The sequence below is a fragment of the Mustela nivalis genome, assembly GCF_964662115.1.
Source record: "Mustela nivalis genome assembly, chromosome: 11".
Lineage (NCBI taxonomy): Eukaryota > Metazoa > Chordata > Mammalia > Carnivora > Mustelidae > Mustela > Mustela nivalis.
Genome location: NC_139030.1, coordinates 25,743,207 through 25,762,675, shown reverse-complemented (window position 1 = coordinate 25,762,675; position 19,469 = coordinate 25,743,207). Strand labels below are relative to the sequence as shown.

The window sequence follows — 19,469 nt, the reverse complement described above, 5'->3', positions numbered from 1 at the left end:
TGCATATTTTCTTCAGTATACTTTCTAATTTATAGTTCTTTGTATACATTTATTTACTACCTTCAGAATTCCATTTTCCTAGAGAGCAGGATTCGAGTTTATGCCTCCATCATGATTGAAACTGCCCCCTCAAGGTAGCATATACTCAGAGCTTGTTTTCAGTTTGCCCCATCAATTGGTACTGAACTTTTCTGCCAGTGGGTTATTCTATTATTCTATTCTATTATTCTATTGTCTTATGAATTTTCTTCTCTATAATAATTTCCTTAAAGTTAGGCAAATGTATTCCTAGAGTCCTGTATGCCAAAGGCATATCTGTGTTTTAGGATGAAATTTATTAGATGTAGCCAGACTAATCTACTTAAAAACGATCATAGGGGATTTTTAAACAAATGTTTCCATACTTTAATTTTTTCTGTATTTAAGTGAAATTTATTTATAGTAAAATGCTCAGACACTAGGTGTGCCTTTCATTTAGTTTTGATGAATAAAAAACAAGACATGAAATATTTCTCTTACTTCCAAAAGCTCTCTCTTGTTCCCACCTAGTTAATGCCTATCCTCAGAAGCAATCACTGATCTGATTTTTATCACTATAAGTTAGTTTTGCCTACTTTATAATTTTATATAAATGGAATTACACAAAATATGCACTTTAGCATCTGCTCTCTTTCTCTGGACATAGTTTTGAAATCATCATATTGTTGCACGTGTTAGTAAAGTGTTCCTTTTTTATCACACAGTCATATCCAATTGTGTGACTATACCATAGTCTGTTTATCCATTCTTTCATTGATGAATGTTTGAAGACATTTCTAGTTTGTGGCTTTTATGAGTAAAGCTTAGGACTTTTCTTGTACACAGCTGTTTGTGGAGAGAGTTTCCATTATTTAGCTCTCTGATTTATTCCTCAAATTTCATACAAGCTAGGCTAAAACAGCAATGAAATAAGACATATATTGTAAAATTTATTGATTAATATTTTACTTTGTATGTTATTGTAAATAATGTCTTACTCATGGCATGCATTCACTCAATCTGAATCCAGTGGAAGAAGGCAAGTCCAATCACTAGATTTCCTGAAGAATTAAAATTTCCTTTTGTAGACTCATATGTTTATTTATCTACTAGTCTGTCACGGTTTCTTTTAAAATCTAAGAGGCTTGGAGCTCAAGGTAATATAGCAAGAGGAAATAATATACTCACATCGACACACACAAACACACACATATGTAAATAAAAAGAATTGTTATATCTCCACTTTGATAATTGAAAATATTTCAAGTTAGGTACTTTAGAGTAAGTCTTTGTCCTTGATCTATCTTTCTTAAGATGTTGTATCACAAACTTTCTAAAACCATTTCGTTTGTATTCTCACTGAATGAAAATATCTTGAGGAGTCTTGTTTTCCTTTATGTCTCTGGGATGTATTACATTTTTAAAAATGTGCGAGTCTGCATAATTGTTATTTTTATATTAAATTACATATCTCTTAATTTACCTGAAAATGGAAGGTGATATGGGAATCTTTTGATTTAAAAAAAAATTATCCTAGCTAGTTTTTTAATAAAATCTTTAACCTTTTATCAACATTAGCATAGTCTAATTCAGGTGTAAATTCACCCCCCTTGCCTGTGCCTCTTCAAAACTCTATATTTTTAGTAAACATGTTGCTGATTCTGCTGACACCAAGAATATGACTATTTCTAGTATTTACTCTCCAAAGACTAGCTCATATAAATACTTTCTTTGTTTCAAGGATTTTTGTTTTTTCTTTCTTTGGCAGGGAGGGGTAATTTTTTGGTTAGTATAGCTAAAATTTTGCTGAAATTGTTGGAGTGTCTTAGTTTCTGGCATGGGTAGGATACTGACAGTGCCATTCAAGTTATGTTAAAGATTAGAGAATATTTATATATTTTACTACCATAAAAGCTTCTGAATTTGATTTGTAATGACAATAAAAATGAGGTGTTCTTTTCAATCTGTTGGAAACTTTTTAAACTTTTGCCATGGAAAGTTTGGAATGTATATAAAAAGGTAGAAAGTAACATATGATGAACCTCCCTGTGTCCCGTCATCTGTCTCAATTCATGATCTGTTTGTCTGATTCAAGCAAATCCAGGACATCATATAATTTCACAATGGAGTGGTGCTAAACAATATTAGACAAATACTATATCTTTTTGTGACAGCTTGTCAAATGTTTTAATTTTAAATATTCAGAATTTCAAAAAGTGTTCTGATTCTTGACCTTAAACTTCCGGGAATCATCTTTTGCTCATTTAAGTTATAGCTGATATATAATAAAACTTATTATAAAATGTTACTTACTATAATTATATTCTGCCATTTGATTTTAATATTTTGCCATAGGAGGGAAAATATAGTTTCATAAATTGGGACACTCAATACATATTCTTTAGCTGATCTTATAATTGGCTAAAATACTGCTACCTTATGAAATTGCTTCTTCTCAACTAATCTTACCATTTTTTGGTGTAGATAATACTTTGCTTTAACTTTTTTTTTTACCATTTGTATTGTTCTGTTTGTATTATTGTTAATTGGATATCAACATTTATTCAACTATAATATACAGAAAGCTGTAAAGAGACATTGTGGATTCAAGATGAAAAAAATCAGTTTCAGTCTACTGGAAAGAATGATGCACAAAAAGTAAGCAGTACAACATTCTGTGTTAAGTACAGTTATAGAGATAAGCTCAGGTTATTGTGAAGAACCAAGGAGGACAATGACCTAGACTGGGATAGTCAAGAAAGCTTCCTGGAGGAGGAATGCAGGAGTCATAACATCTGAATAATGGGATCTTAGGAAAGAGGTGCAGGAAAAATGACACTAGAAAAGGCGTAGAAGTGAGAAATTATATGATGGGTGTGTGTACAGTGAGGGAGGGGAATGGCAAACAGAATGGTTCTACTAGTTAAACCCGAGGCAAGAAGGTGTTATTAGATGAAGGCAAAGAAATATTTATGAGCTTTTCCAAGAGGCAAGTAAAGTACACACCCTGTAAATAAATAAATTAGATAGGAGAAAATAGTAAAACTGTTTATACTTACTTTTTCTTTGTTTCTCTAGAAACTTATATTGTGCACATTTCATGTATGTATATATGTGTAATGAATGAAAAAAAAAAACCATAAACTCACACACATACAATAGGGGTAGATACTCAAGTTGTTTTACTCAACAAAAATGTTTGGAGACTACTGTTTTTGATCATAGGTTGCTTTATATGACTTACTAAGGAATCTGATATACATCCTTGTGTCATAGGAAACCTAGAAACGTGAACAGTGATAAGATCTGTTTTACATTTTAGCTAAGTCATCCTGATAATTGTGAGAATGGGAGGAGGATAATAAAGTTACAGGAAGGGAGACCATTTAGGAAGCTGTCACAGTAAATCAGAAGAAGGATGGTGAGGACCTGAATAAAACTGTAATGCTATATGCAGATTTAAAAAATGAAGAAGAAGCAGTTAAAGTATACAGAACTTGGTAATTGATTAGGTGTGAGGGGTAAGGTAAATAGATACAGAAATAATCAGTGATAACTCTCACGTCTTTAGTTTGGGTGATGAATATTGTTTCTCCCATCAAGTGAGAGAGCACAGGTAAAGGAGATTGAGGGCAACTCTGATGGGTTTATCTTCTGACATGTTGAATTTGACTTTTGGATAGTAAGAGTGATGACAGTCATACTCAATTATTTTCTCAATGAGCTTTTGTATCTATGCAGTCCAAAGCATTACACCAGCTTCTGTGGAGCTAACTAAGAAGAGAATATATAGCCTTCTTTTAATGTACTCCCAATATAGGTTGAGAAACAATTGTAATTCACTGAGGAAGGATAGGTAATGCATATGGCTACCAAGTACTTACAAGAAGGTTATTGATTCTCTGGAAAGACTGAAGGAGGCTTATTGGTCATCTCACATAATGCATAAAGCTCTCAAAAATTATCAATTTATATATTTTTTCTATTTTTAGCAGGAATTTGTTCATAAAAAGAACCATTGTTTCTGAAAGTCTGAGCAGTATACATTTATAGACTATGTTTTATTATCATGTTAGCTACAATTCAATAGTGAAATCAAACTAGAAAATAATCATATAAGATTTTTATATCTTTTTGTCACATATGATTTAAATAATATGCATAGGCATTTAAAACACCAATTGAGGAAAAATTTTTATAGATTTCTTAATGGTTAATAAGAACTTCCTCCTGTCCTAAAAAAAAAAAAAAGTATATATATAATACAATACATACTTGCCCTTAAGTACAATAAACACTGACAATTTCAAGTAATTCTTAGGGTAAATTTTCTGTGTCTAACTTTTCATAGTAGAGTTAACTTTGCTTTTCTGAAAATGTGAGATGCCTCATCCAAATCAATGTTAATTTTTAATAAAAATAAAATGTAAAATGTAAAAATAAAAATGTGCATCCAAATCAATGTTAATTTTTAATAAAAAATTCATAGATGGTGAGTAGAAATATATAGTAATGTCTGATTATTTTCTATCTCTTGTTTCCTTGATGCGATTAATTAATAATAATTTTTTTCTTCTTTTGCAAATAAAATAGCAAAATATTTTCTCTGTAGTTTTAAATTTATAAAGATTATTGTTTGTTAAACTAAGACCACATTAAAACTTCAAGAGCATATAAAATTACCAAGTTGGTTACTTATTATACTTTTTATTTTATTATATTTATTAATATTTTAATATTATATTATTTAAAATTTTTAATAGTTGATGCTTTATTATATTATGAACTAGACATTAAGTGCTCTAACAAAGATTGATTTATTTACTCTTCCAGGCATGTCTATCATTACCTATTTGTATCTTGGAAACTGAACAGAAAGATTAAGTAACCTGCCCATGTCATAGAGTTACTAAGTAGTCCAGCTAAGATTTTTAATTCAGAACATAATATCCAAACTTTTAGTTATTATGTTGCATTCCTGTCTTCAGTAAACTTAAGGTACTTTTTCACCAGAGGTGATAATGGAAAAAAATATTTACACACACACACACACATATATTTGCTGAGAAAACCTCTGTTGTTAAGGCATACACTCCATCTTTGTCTGATTGACTAATTTGAGGCATAACATAGAAACCAAGTATTTGAGGAACCAGTTTTTTTGTCTTTTCCTATTCAAAAATAAAAGTGAAATCAGATGGCATTGTTTTCTGAAATGGGTTGATGGTTTCCTGAAGAAATGTCTGAGTAGGTGTCCCCTGAAGACATATCTATTCAACATGCTGTCTCAATTTTATAGCTTAGCTTTGAAAATCTAAAGCAGAATAAATTAAAACAATTTCTCCTTGGAGCTAGAATTGGAACCCTTCTATTCTGAAGCTGATGAGACTGTGACAGCACATTTTAGATCTCATATGCTACCTGAAAGTCAAAATTAGGAACACAAGGCCTGTGAGAACTTACTTACTGCATGTGAAAAACAGCACGGTGCAAATGCTTTGAAGAGAAAAAACAGTCAATGCTTAAGAAAATGTGAAAGATTCTTTTTGTTACCCTGAGAGGAAACAGTTCAAAACCTGAAAATGGAATTGCTTTTATAATAAGTATGTTTAATGCAAATTCCATTCAGGACACAAAAGCTAGACGGGCATGTATTTCTTATTTGATAAAGGAGTAATTTAAAAGAGAATGTACATTATCTAAGATTTCATAACATTGTACCTTAAGGGGATTAAGATATCTAAAAACTTTGAAGTCTGCAGATTTTATTTTATTTACTCACAAGGATGGAGTTCTTTAGTGATTTGTTGCTCTAAGAAAATTGCCCATTAGCGTTTGTATTGATTTGCCTTTCTCAAAATGAAGGAAACAAATGTAATTCATTAGCGCTTTATTATTGAATCCTTTTAATATGAAATACTGAGAACTTGGGTCCTTATTAGCCTGTAAAATGTTTAAAGAAATGGTTTCAAAGTTGGAAAAGAATAGGAAGTAAAACTTAATTTGTATCTGTACCTGGGTATCTGATGGATTCACAATTGGCTGTCATCACAGTTTTTGCTCCCCAGTCTTCCTGAAATGCTCTTGTCATCTCTCCTATTATTATGAAGATGACCACACTTATTAAATTGATTCTTTAGTAAACCATATTGTGCATTTCTCCGAATGTGAATCCAAATACTACCCTGTCTTCGAGGGGCAGTGAAAGCCTCACTACTCCCCTGAAGTCTTTTCTGATGACCTTGACAGACCTTGCTTTCCTCTCAATTTCCATAGCACTCAGTAGGCTCCCGTGGTTTTGGCTGGTGTGTCATGGCACAGAGCATATCAAAAGTGGGGCGTGATTGGAAAGTAGCAGGTCTTCTTTCTTATCATATAACTACTGGTTAAACAAGAAGAGATTTCATTTTGATACATGTGTTTTTTATTGATTATGTTATTAGGAAATTATTTACTTGTAAAGAATATATTATTCCTGCATTAAATATACACTAAAATAGAAATTCCTAAAAGATGAGAAAAATAAATAAGAAATCATCATTTTAACATTTTCTTCCATTGTCTTAGACAATGTATAGCCATTCCCTACAGTGTGTATACCCGACTGACTCTGATGTCACTTATGTATAAAGTATGATTTGATAAGTTAAAATATATATATATATATATATATATATATATATATATATATATATCCGGGGCACCTGTGTGTCTCAGCCATTTAAGTGCCTACCTTTGGCTCAGGTTATGGTCTCAGGGTCTTGGGATCGAGCCCTACATTGGACTCTGCTTGACCAAGAGTCTTCTCCTTCTCCCCCTGTGTGCATGCTCTCTCTTACTCTCTCTCAAATAAACAAATAAATCTTAAATATATATATATATATATATTACATATATATGTATAGATAGAAAGATAGATACAGATATAGGTATAGATATATCTCATCTTATTCTAAACATTACTGCATGTACTAAAAAATGTGGGAATGGCAATAAGATGAACAATTAAGATGTGAGGGAATGAATGCTAAGAAAAAAGGGGGAAAAGTAATATGAAACGAGATAAACTGTATGCTCTAAAATTGTATATTTTTGCTGAAAGTTGGCAGCAAATACAATTTTTGTATTTCTAATAACCAGTACAAAGTCAGGAATGCAATCAATTCCAGGGCTCACAAGGTCTATATAATTTAAAAGAAAAAAAATAAAGCAAAGAATACGTTTGTGTGGCAAAGGACATATCATACATAGTTCAATAAAAGCCAGCTTATTGAGAATGGAGAAGAATCCACGCAAAGTAATCTCCCTGAGCTGCCTTTTGATTTAGCTTGATTGAGGTATAGATTGAAGAGCAGTGATTTCTGACAGATCTGGGACCAGTGGCATATCAGTGATGCACGCAGGCCGGGTCCAAGGACACAGAGGGGTTTTTGTAGGACCATGCAAGATGGAAATCAAATTGGAGCCAGCTGGAGGTGAAAGCAGAGACTATTAAAGATACATAGAGAGGAGATACAGACGGAGTGTCAGGGAGTCTCATGAAGGAAAGAAGGGAGTCTCCTCTTTGCTTGGGGTCTGAGATTTTTTATTGGTGATTAGGCATCCAGGAACTTGTCAGATTAAGGACATGGTCCAGGTGTCCTTCCTCATCACTTATCCCCTGAGACTGGGGGTCTTGGAGTCAAGGTGTTTGGAGCCAGTGGTCTCACAGAACATTTATGGTCACTCCTTATTTGCCATCTATTGTGCTGAAAGACTCTAAAGATAGCATTCTCTCTGTCCCTTACCAGGAGATACATGCTATTTGCATTACAAGGCATGTGCAAAGTAGGGTGGGGTGCAGACCATAGCAAGAATAGAACCTGGAGCAAAGGAAAAACAAATAAACAAAAAATGCTTTTTTAATCGAGTCTCTTCAATTTTCCTGTCTCATCAGAATCAACAAATTTAAAATACAACCATATGTATATATATAATAATAAATTATTTTATATAAAATATTTTAATATGTACACACACATATATATGCATATATATATATATATATATATATATATATATATCCCCCCCCCCATTTAAAGCTCTCCTCCAACTGGGGGAAAAAAAAAATCCCAGATATGATATTCTGGATATGGCCTTCTTTTCTCTTTGAAAATGCCTTTAGTAGTGAGCCATTAATAGCAAAGAGATTGTAATGAGGTGAGGGTAGCATTTTACAATAGCAATCTCCTTCACAAGACCTTAGATCCTGTTGACTAACAAGTGTTTTTCTTCTTATCTGTGCTTTTGATGAGTTAGGTGGTAATTCTCAACCAGCACACTATGGCAGACTAAGCAACTTAAAAATTACTAAGGTGAACCATTATCCTGAGTATTTTTTTTATTAATTTTTTATTTTTTATAAACATATATTTTTATCCCCAGGGGTACAGGTCTGTGAATCACCAGGTTTACACACTTCACAGCACTCACCAAAGCACATACCCTCCCCAATGTCCATAATCCCACCCCCTTCTCCCAAACCCCCTCCCCCCAGCAACCCTCAGTTTGTTTTGTGAGATTAAGAGTCACTTATGGTTTGTCTCCCTCCCAATCCCATCTTGTTTTATTGATTCTTCTCCTACCCACTTAAGCCCCCATGTTGCATCACCACTTCCTCATATCAGGGAGATCATAGGAGTATTTTTTTTTTTAAACTTCTCTAGGCAATTCTACCAGACAGCCATTTGAGGAGTATTGAGTTTGAACTGTGTGAAGGCAAACCTGTTGCTGAGGTTGGGAACAATAGTTATAGAAGGTCTGTTTTTGGAGACTGAAATCTGAAAGGGGAGGGAATGATCAATTGAGATGAGATCAGAGGAGAGCGGTGTGCAATAAGGTGTGAGGCCAGGGCTGCCACTGAAAAATCACCTCTGGTGGGTATGATCAGAGCCCTTTCTAGAATAAGGTATCTAATTTTCAGTTTGAGGTTTTTTATGTTGTTATAATTTATCCCCCAGTCCCATGCTTCCATAAATTCTGTTACATTATTTATATTTCATGTGTGGGTGGGGTTATTGAAATGCCAACTGAATATTACCCCCACCTTAAAAGACCACCAGAGACGTGAGTCAAAGCCAAGCAGCAAGGGTCGTTTATTGCAGGTTCGAACCTGGATCTCTGCGCCGCTCGTTGCCGATAACGCCGAGAGGTCCGGAGCTGGGTCGGTGCAGGACTTTTATAGACAGATACAAAGAATTTTCGGGTGGGGCTGAGCTGATTGATTGACAGTTTGAAAAGGCATACTTGGCGTCAGTGGATTGGGTCAGGGGACCCCCGCGCGAAAGCAGACAAAGCAATCTTACAGAAGCAGAACTGGCTGGTTAGCCCACGCATGCAAAAAAAAGCACTATCAGGATATTGAAGGCCTGGTTACTATCAAGCCAAGGCCACTTTCCCTCTAATGAGGCACTAACATAAAGACAATTGGGAGTCTCCTGGTGGAATGTTACATTCCTGCTATCAAATGTCCTTGTTAGTGCGATTTAGGTTTAGAAGAAATTTAACTTTATTTACTTTTCCTTCTACCTCTGCCTTCTTTGGTTGTGTCTTTGGAAATTGGGCTATTGATAAGGTAACTTCTTTGTTGTAAATCTCAAGGACATTTGCAAACCAAGGGAGACTCCTAGCCTGCAGGACTGTGATCTCTGCAAGTTAACTGTTTATCATTTTATGGCAGTCAGGGGTGCCTGAGGAATGCTACACATATGGAGGGGAGCAGGTGAAGGGGGGGTGCAAGGCGCCAGCTTTTGCTTTGTCTTCAGCCAGCCTCCTGCTCCTTCAGTTATAAGAAGTAGATCAGAGGAAAGGGCTGAATCCAGTATCTGTGTTGAAATGACTGACACATACCAAGCACAAAAAATAGCATTTAAATATACTATGACTGGAAAATGTAGAAGTGATGTGAGAAAGTCTCTTCTTCCCAAAAATTATAAGATGATTTCCAAAAGAACAAAAAGTAGGGTTTGGATTGGAGGTAACCATCATATGTGTCAAAGTTTTAGAATGAAATCCATTTGGAAATCATTATGTTAACAAAGCTAGAGGAATTAATGAATTGCATGTCTTAAGGCAGACTTTGTAAATAGAGAAACAGTTGGATTTCTGGGCCTCCCTGTTAAGGTCACTGCTGATAAATGACAATTAAAGCCTCCTAGAAGCCTTATACTTTTTTACCTCAAAGGGGAAAAGTGTGGGTAACCAGCTCATCTGAAAGTGATGGTAAATAATTAAAGTCCAAGTAAAAACTGATGGTTGGAGGAGATGGGTGAAGGATATTATTCTTTCTGATCCCAAGAAAGAATAGTCATAGATAAATCATTCTCTGGAACCCAAGCCTGAAGTTTATCAAGAAACCAAGTCTTACTTTACATAGAATTTCCAATAAGTTAGCATGTGCTTTTGGGAGTGAGCCTAAAAGTCTTTATTTTTAATGTGTGGGATACAATATAATGGGTCCCACAAATGGGAACAAAAAGACATTGGCAAATAAATTAAGCTAAACAAATTTGCAAATTTTAGTACTCATGATTTGGAACTGTCCTTAAGTAATTCTTTGTGTTGTGGATCTAACTTAACCTTCTAAACAAGTTCTTTGTAAGCTCTAAGAAGGTACTAGCAGAATGTATTACTAAAGATTCTTGTTTTCTATAAAATGTCTATAATTTTATTAATTTATAAACCTGGGAAAAGTAAACCTCCTAAAGGTCAACCAGATTCTGAGCTTCTGTTGTTGTCATTTACCAAATTATTACGGAATTAGGTACTAGGTTCTAGAATCCGTCCACATTACCAGATCTAATGACCAAACTCAGATCCCTTTGGAAGGATTTGTTTATCTTAGAGGTTTTTGTTTTTGTTTTAATTAAGGGAAAAGGAAATTTACGGTAAGACTTTTAAAAATAAATTGTGGGGTACCTTCTAATTTTTGTAGCTTCGCTAACCATGACAATATATTTTTTTGCCATCCAGTTGTCTTTCTCTCAAGATTCAAAATATAGCTACATTTATACATAGTCTGATAAAATGGTTTAAATTTATCAGCAATGTACTGATAAAAGATGACAGAAGAAACTTGTTCCTTAAGCACTGTTTATAACATTTTTAAAAGTCATTTTCAGAATGCCTCAGTTTCTCTTACTCTTCTTAAATCTCTAATAGTCTCTGTTAAGTCATATTAGCATATGGAGTGGCTATGCCAATGATAAAATAGAAGTGCAATACCCTTCCTTCCTTTCTTCCCTTACTTCTGTCTCTCCCATATTCTTTGTAGTTCCTTGTAATCTGATAGCTAATAGCTCACAAACTCTTTCCATCTTCATGGGTTTTTTGTTTTTGTTTTTGTTTTTTTGCTTTTTTTGTTTTGTTTTCCTGATTCTCACAGCACTGGCTCTTATTTGCAAGACAATAGAAACAATTATAATAGGAGCCAGGAGCTCTTATAGTCTTTCAGTGTTCTGGGTCCTCAGAATTAAGGTTGGATGTCACCATTTTTACTGAGTTGAGATTGTATTTGTTATATTTACTTTACCTTTTAGAATTCTAGACAAAATAAAAGACTAAAGCCTGGGGATGTGTGATCAAAGTGTTAAGATATAGATCTTTTACAAAAATATTATAATATTTATAAACGACTCATCCAAAATGCCAGTATTTTTCTTGGCTTCGCTGTAATATTCACCTCTCAGACATATTCAACACTGGTGCAGGAAAAAAAAAAAAAAAAAAAACATCCTGGCAATTGAGGAGGAAGCTAAAATAATAAGCTCCCCTCTACTTTTTAATAATAATACATTGTAAAACCATTCCTTAGTTGAAGCCAGTCATTTGCCCCTTACCGCGTAAGGTAAGCACTCTCAACCAGAGTAGATCAGCACAAACTAATTCCTGGAAAGGGGAGAATCTTGAGAATTTCTTGCCTCTTGATCTGTGGTAGAAGTTCTTCCTGGTTGTATCAGCCAGAATGAAAGAATGGTGGAGTTGCAATTGCAGCAGAAATTGGTATGCCAAAAGCATATTTTTGATTCTGTTCAACATATTTCTTATTGCCTTGAATAAAGATATAGTTGAATCAAGATATACTTATCACATTGTGGGTATCACAAAAAGGAGCACTGGATAACATGATTTTTTTGAAAAATGTCAATTGACAAGATCACTGATCAAAGGTAACAGGGTAATGTTTAGTAGGATAAGTGTGAAGGTCTGCAGTTAAAGAAATAAATGTGGTTTCATAACCATTAGTAGCATGTTCTGGGAAAAATCATATGCTTTATTCTTTTTAGCTCCAGACAACAAAGCTAGTTAAAATAAGAAAAAATTACAGAGAAAAAGGAGAATCTATGTAGCAGTTAAAATTGGGCAGAACTTTGAGATACTATATTCCTTTAAAGTATAACCAAAAATTAAATCTTAACATTAGAACATCAATAGTTGAAAGGAATCCTAAAAGTTATCTAGGTTTTACCTTCTTTTACTTATATCTGTATATCTCTGTCTTTCTATTTGTATATTCATATTATATGTGAGGAAACTGAGGTCAAGAGAGACAAAGTAACTTTGTGAAAGTCTCATGGGAAACGGTGGGACAATCAATGTTAAGATCCTAGCCCTAGACCCCTTGCAATCTAGTCTGTTATCTTCCTGGTGTGTTGGTGACTTTTTCATTAGGAGAGGGAAGCATGGTAACCTTATACATCATCTTTTATCTTTTTTTTTTTTTTTTTAATTTTTATTTTGGTATGGTGTTTTCTGAAATAGTATCTCTGTTTAGGTGGGGAAACAAGACTGAATTTTCTAGAAAGGACCCAACAACCCAAGCTAACATGGAGACAAGTGTATTCACAATAAATAATAAGTGTTCATTGATCATAAAAATAGATGATAAAATTATATTATTTATATAAATATAAAATGCTATTCTATAATAATAAATTATTTATAATAATAGATTATTTTATAATAAATAAAAATTTTACATACTAATATATGTTATTATATATTAGTATAAACATAATAAAAATAGGAGTGAAAGGCCTTTAGGAGATTTTTATTTCTTGTTTCCTATTTTCAGACAGGACTGTGCATAATCTAGTTCTGTTAGATGGTCAGCACTTGAGCTTAACTCAAAAAGTTTAACTTTTCTCAGCATCAAAAGCTTCTCCCTTATTTTACAGACTAATATCATTATAACCGTATGCAGTTTTTCATTTAATTCTGACTGTAGTTACAATGCACAATAGCTGGCCTCTAATCTTTCTATATGTAATTCTTGAAAATAGTTACCAATATCCTATGTGTCTTATTATATCTGTGGGGAGCTAATTATAATTGTTATTACCTTAAATTACAAATTCTATTTTCCAATCCTATGATTATTTTATACATTACCAATTACCATATGTCTCAAGACAGTTTATTTTTAATTTAATTCCAGAAGTGAACTCTGTGATTACAAGGACTGTCTATCATGTTTGCCACCAAACTCCTAAGCCTATAATAATGTTTAACACACACTAAATATTCTATAAGAATGTGTTGAATAAGGATAATTAAAGTTAAAAAATATGTTTTGGAGTATCAGGACACAGTTATGATAGTCTTTTCTTTCCTTTCTATATTTATATGTATTTCCATTTTGTATCTTTACCATTTGTTGTAAAATTTTATCACCATTCAGTCTGATTTTATTCTTAATGAAGACAGTCTTGATATAATTTGTTTATTTTGCAAATATTCCCAGATATTAGAAAATATATTTTTTAAGAAAACATATTCTTATGTATTTGTGAACTTACTCAATATAAAATGTGTAGGTCTGAATATGTATGTGAAAGAATTAGTAAGAAAGAAATTTGGATATGAATGGCTGATTTAATTCTGTTGTTTAAGTCCTCTTTATTGTGTCACCACAAGATTGATTTGCTCACTAATCTCCCAAAATATCCAATAGAAATAATACAAGGAAACTTTTCAGTTCCTCAGTGCTTTGACCTAGTGGACTTGACCATTTAGAGATAACTTCAGTGTTACAAATTAATCTATTACCCACAAAATGAATATTCATGAACTATCTACAGCACATGTGACTACATTGGTAAAAGTTGGGTCAGTTGCAACCCCTACCTATGAATTATCTCAGAGTCTGATTTTTTATTTTTTTTTATTTATTCAGAGAGAATGAGCACGAGTGGGGGAAGGGCAAAGGGAGAGGGAGAAAGAATTTTAAGCAGCCTCCAAGCTGAGTGTACAGCCCAAAGTGGCACTCAATCCCAGGATCCTGAGATCATGACCTGAGTCGAAATCAAAAGTTGGACACTAACCAACTGAGCCACCCAGACAACCTTCTCATGGTCTGTTTCTAAGAGAAAAAAAAAAAATGTAAAACCCTGATTTCAGCTCAATATGATAATAAAAGTATATGCGAACTGTAGTTTGTGAAGAAGAATGTTTCTTGGTTATATGAAACAGAAGTTTGCAGCCTGGCAGAGTTATTAGAGGGTAATTCAAAAGTAAGATTCCCATACAAAATAGGGCATTTCTTCCTATTACTTGTGAAGATTGTTGTGAATGTTTTCTTTGAACTTTTGCAAGATTACTTGCCTGTACTACGTATATGCTGCTCATGCTCCAGTATTGTGAGTTGTTAGTCATTTTTTTTTCAAATGCATACTTTCTTCTCATTGAGTTTATAAAGTTTCCCATGATAAACTCTGTGTCTTCCCCATATCTCCTTCAGCCAATCTTTGTATAGCATATCACATTCATTCATTATTCAACAAATGTTTACTCTGAGCTTACTGCATGTCAGATATTATTTTTCTAGGTGCCAAGGATAAAGCAGTGAACAAAGTAAAGCCTCGACCCTCACAGGGTCTGACAGTAATAAATGCTAGGGACAAAAATAGTTTGATGAGGCGAGTAGAGCATGTCAAGGAAATAATTTTTCACGGGTAGTCAGAGAAGGTTTCAGTAAGAAGGAAGGGATATTTGAGCTAAGACAGAGGTATGCTGATATCTGAGGAAAGAGCTCCTCAACAGAAGGAGTAATGTAAAGAACTTTGGTAGTATTTGGTTTCTGTTAGGAGGAGAAAGTCTGTTAACCAGAGATAATGAGTGAAGGGGAAAATGGAAGGATGTCAAGTGAGAGAAGGTTGAAGGATATGGGTAGATTATGAAGGTAATGGGAAGAAACTTTAATTGTGCCTTGGATGAAATGACAAATAATTAGAGAGTTTGAGTGGAGAGGAGAGAAATGATCTCATTTACTTTTAAAAAGGGTAACAATGGCCCCTAAGTAAAGAAAGAACTAGGGAAGAAAGGTGAGTACTGAGGCAGAAATGAAGCTGGGCAAAAAGTTAAAAAGCTATTTTCAATATAGTTGACCTTGGGCAGTGTGGGGATTAAAGGAACTGACCCCTATGCAGTTGAAAATCTGCATATAACTTTTGACTCCCCCAAAACTTAACCTCTAAGAACCTACTGTTGACTAGAAGCCTTACCAATAACATAAACAGTTGCTTAACACATATTTTGTATGTTGTATGTATTATATACTGTATACTTAGAATAAAGCAAGCCAGATAAAGAAAATGTTACTAACAAAATCATTAGAGAAATACATTTAAAGTACTTTATTGAGTTTATTGATGCTGTAAATTTACATCATCTGCCTATAGGATAAAATGTCTGTCTGTGACTATATAAATATTGTTCAGTATATTTGTTGAAAACAAAATAAAACAAAAAACCATGGGGGCACCTGGGTGACCCAGTGTGTTAAACCTCTGCTTTCCGCTCAGGTCATAATCTCATGGTCCTGGGATTGAGACCCACATCGGGCTCTCTGCTCAGCAGGGAGCCTGCTTCCCCCTCTCTCTGCCTGCCTCTCCGTCTACTTGTGATCTCTTTCTGTGTCAAATAAATAAATAAAATCTTAAAAAAAAGAAAAAAAAAACCATGATGATGGGCCTACACAGTTCAAATTTGGGTTGTTCAAGAGCCAACTGTGCTTCAGGCAAGAGTTAATAGTAGTTTGGATTGCACTGTAAGTAGTACAGAGTGTGAAAAGTAGTTAGATGATGGATATGATTTGAAAGAATTTAAAGAACCAAAAATACTTTGTAGTAGATTGAACACTACAGTATATGGGTGATGGATTAGATGTGAAGTTTGAGAAAAAGTATTCAAGGATAATATGAAGTTTTTAGCCCAAGAAACAGAGGATGGAGATATCATCCATCATACTGGCATGGCTTGTGGAGTTGCAATGGAGAAGACTACAAGAGAAGAGTTTTCATGTAGAAATCCAGAATTTGTCTTTTGTATACCAAGATTGTCTTCTCTACATTACAGTGGAGATACAAAAAAAGCAGTTAGATATATAGGTCTAACATTTGCGGAAGAGAATTTAAATTTGACGTAATGCTTAGTATTGATGCAAAAATAATGTTTATTGTTCACTGATTCACTCTTTCAAATGTTAACTAATACTTTTACAAAATTGGAAAAACCAAACAAGTTCTTGCTTTCCAGGTAAATATTTGAAAAAGGTATCTTCTCTGCTTCAAACAATTATATATTTGACTTACCATTCTTGAGAACAAGGGGATTTGGAATCTTTTTCCAATTAGGCAAAAAAATTTAGACTATATTATTCTTGAAATGGACTCTCAAAGCTTACTGATAAATGGCTTTATTATACTAATTGCTTTTTCTTTATTTCCATAGTCTGTCACTGTGCCAGAGGGAAATTATATTGGTCTTAAAGGATTTGTTCTTCAAATGGCCACGTAGGTCACAACACAAAAACTTACTTAGTTGGTGGCAAATTTATTATTTAATGATCTGTCCCCAGTGTCTTTCTGGTGGCTATATTTAAAATCATTGGTCTATAATCGCTACCCTTTATGCATATGCATGCATATATAATATATTTCATTTAGAATCTTTAGACACATTTTTCATTCAAATATTCAGAAAGCACTGTTATTTAAAGACTCTGCGATAGCATAGAGCCATTTTTCAAGTATTCTTAAGCCCATTTGTACAATCAGAGTTTGAAAAATAATGTAAGGGGTTTGTACTTGACATTTGGGAAACTAGGACCTCAGAAGGAATAATTGAATGCTAGGGCATTTTTAAGACTTTATACATTTTGAATAACCTTATGCTTAAAACACTCTTGATATAGTTGAAATGCCCTTATGTTTCTTTCTGTTCTCTCTCTACTTTAAAACTTTGTTGATTACCTCCAGTAGTATTCTTTTTATATTTAGAGAACTCAGACACAGGTATAGGTGTGAAGGGAAAAACTGTGGTCCAAAATAGCATGGTTTGACATCAGGGTTGCAAAATAATGTGAGATAAGTATTTTTTTAGTTAAATGAGTAGAAAAATGAAGAAAAAACAATCGAGGATGTGATAGGTCATTTCCACATATATTTCAAAAGTACTTTTAAGAAAACATTTGATTAGGCTCTTTCATGTTGCTTTAATATCTTTCTTGCTATTTGTGTTAGTAAATTGTCCTGAAGAATATCTATACCCTAGTATACCCAGGATGATAACCCCCAAAATACTAAAACAATGTGATCCTTATATATACATTGATATCTTTTATAGTGTATGCGTATGTTTTTTGCTTTTTTTTTCTTTCTGTCTTATCCATAGAAAATGATACCATCTACTGGACAGACATGGGCTTCAATAAAATTAGCCGAGCTAAAAGAGATCAGACTTGGAAAGAAGATATCATCACCAATGGCTTGGGAAGAGTGGAGGGGATAGCTATTGACTGGATTGCTGGTATAATCCATGGCTTTTTCTATTCTCATTTCCTACCTATTCTGTTAGGATCTCAATCTCCTTCATAAAAATTCTGTTTCCAACTCACAATATTTTTTTTTTTTTTGTACTTCTAGCCATGGGGATAAATAGTCTTTTTGCTCTTGGCTTCATTCTTTCTAATGCTTTTGAGTCTTTAGACAAGTGTTTTTATGCAGAAGAAGATTATGTAGTGTTAACTTTGCCCAAATCTCCTGGGAACTGTGAGGCAGGTAAACAAACGTGTTAGAAGTTCTCTTTTGCCTGGAGTCAGTAGAAAGTTAAAATAGATCCCTTCTTTAGGTGAGAGAAGTTTCAACTTATTTTTAGCATATAAATGTATCATTATATAGTTTAAACTACAGATGCATGAGATTGGGAAGTATTTGCATATTAGTTTATTTACAACTTTCTGCTTAGGAAATGTACACATTAAAAAAATAGGAATATATGATTTCTTGATAGTTGTGCAAATGCTTAGAAAGTTAATTTTAGCCATAAATAATAAATACTTTTCTTTCTTACAACTATATTGTAAACACACCTGTGTTTCTCCTAGGTAACATATATTGGACAGATCATGGTTTCAACTTAATTGAAGTTGCAAGACTCAATGGCTCTTTCCGATATGTAATTATTTCCCAAGGCCTGGATCAACCAAGATCTATAGCTGTGCACCCAGAGAAAGGGTAATTTTAAGCTTTACATATATCTTGAGTTTTAAGTGAGTTTTCTTAAGTTTCATTTAAAAAATCCAGATGTTCATATTAATATTTATTTTTACTCATAGTATTTGAAATGAAACTCAGTATTTTACCTGAGCAAAAAACGAAAAGTTTATTTTCACTCTGTGATGTATATTTTAGAATATATTTGAAGAGGTCATATTTATAACACAGTTCTTTAATGTATGTGTAAATCCAAGTAAGTATACCAACATGTTTCTGGATTCTCAATTTAAAGTTCTACCCTACAACTGTTTACAAAATGGGTATTCACTTACTTGATGAGTGATTAATATCCAACTTCATTCTTCAATATTTCTAAAGCCTCAATTTTCTTTTATAAGTCTACAGTTGCTAAGACAACATATTCATCCCAAGCTTTGTATTGTTTTCCCTTGAGTTCCAGATAAATATGTCTACCTGCCTTTTTGACATCTCCATTTTTCCATTTAGATGTTTCATAGATGCTCAAACTTTGCATATCTAAAATTAAAATGAATTTAATTTGCCATCAATTTCTATTAATATTTCTTTTCTAAATATTATCAATCTACTACTCTCCATCTTTGCAACTCCCACTTTAATTAAATCTGTTCTTATCTTACACATACAACACTGCAATAATTTCCCAGTTCATCTCCTAACATCATTAAAGGTTACAGTGAATTTTTTTCCTTTAATAAAAATCTTGCTTAAATCCTTTTGAGGGATCCTCATTAACTTTGGTGTAAAGCCCAAATTTCCGTTGATCCCTCTTTAGTTTTTTTTTTTTTTTAGTATCTTATTTATTTACTTGTCATTTATTTATCTATCTATCTATCTATCTATCTATTTATTTATTTATTCATTTATTTTAGAGAGAGC

General features: G+C 33.3%; 1 protein-coding gene across 1 annotated transcript in view; it reads left to right on the top strand.

The window, feature by feature from the left end:
- LRP1B (LDL receptor related protein 1B) overlaps positions 1-19,469 on the top strand; it is a 1,916,825-nt gene that overhangs the window by 1,409,131 nt on the left and 488,225 nt on the right. The window contains exons 36-37 of the mRNA XM_082690181.1: positions 17,728-17,862; positions 18,440-18,569. Coding sequence (XP_082546307.1) covers positions 17,728-17,862; positions 18,440-18,569 — 265 coding nt within the window. The remainder of the gene's footprint in view (positions 1-17,727; positions 17,863-18,439; positions 18,570-19,469) is intronic.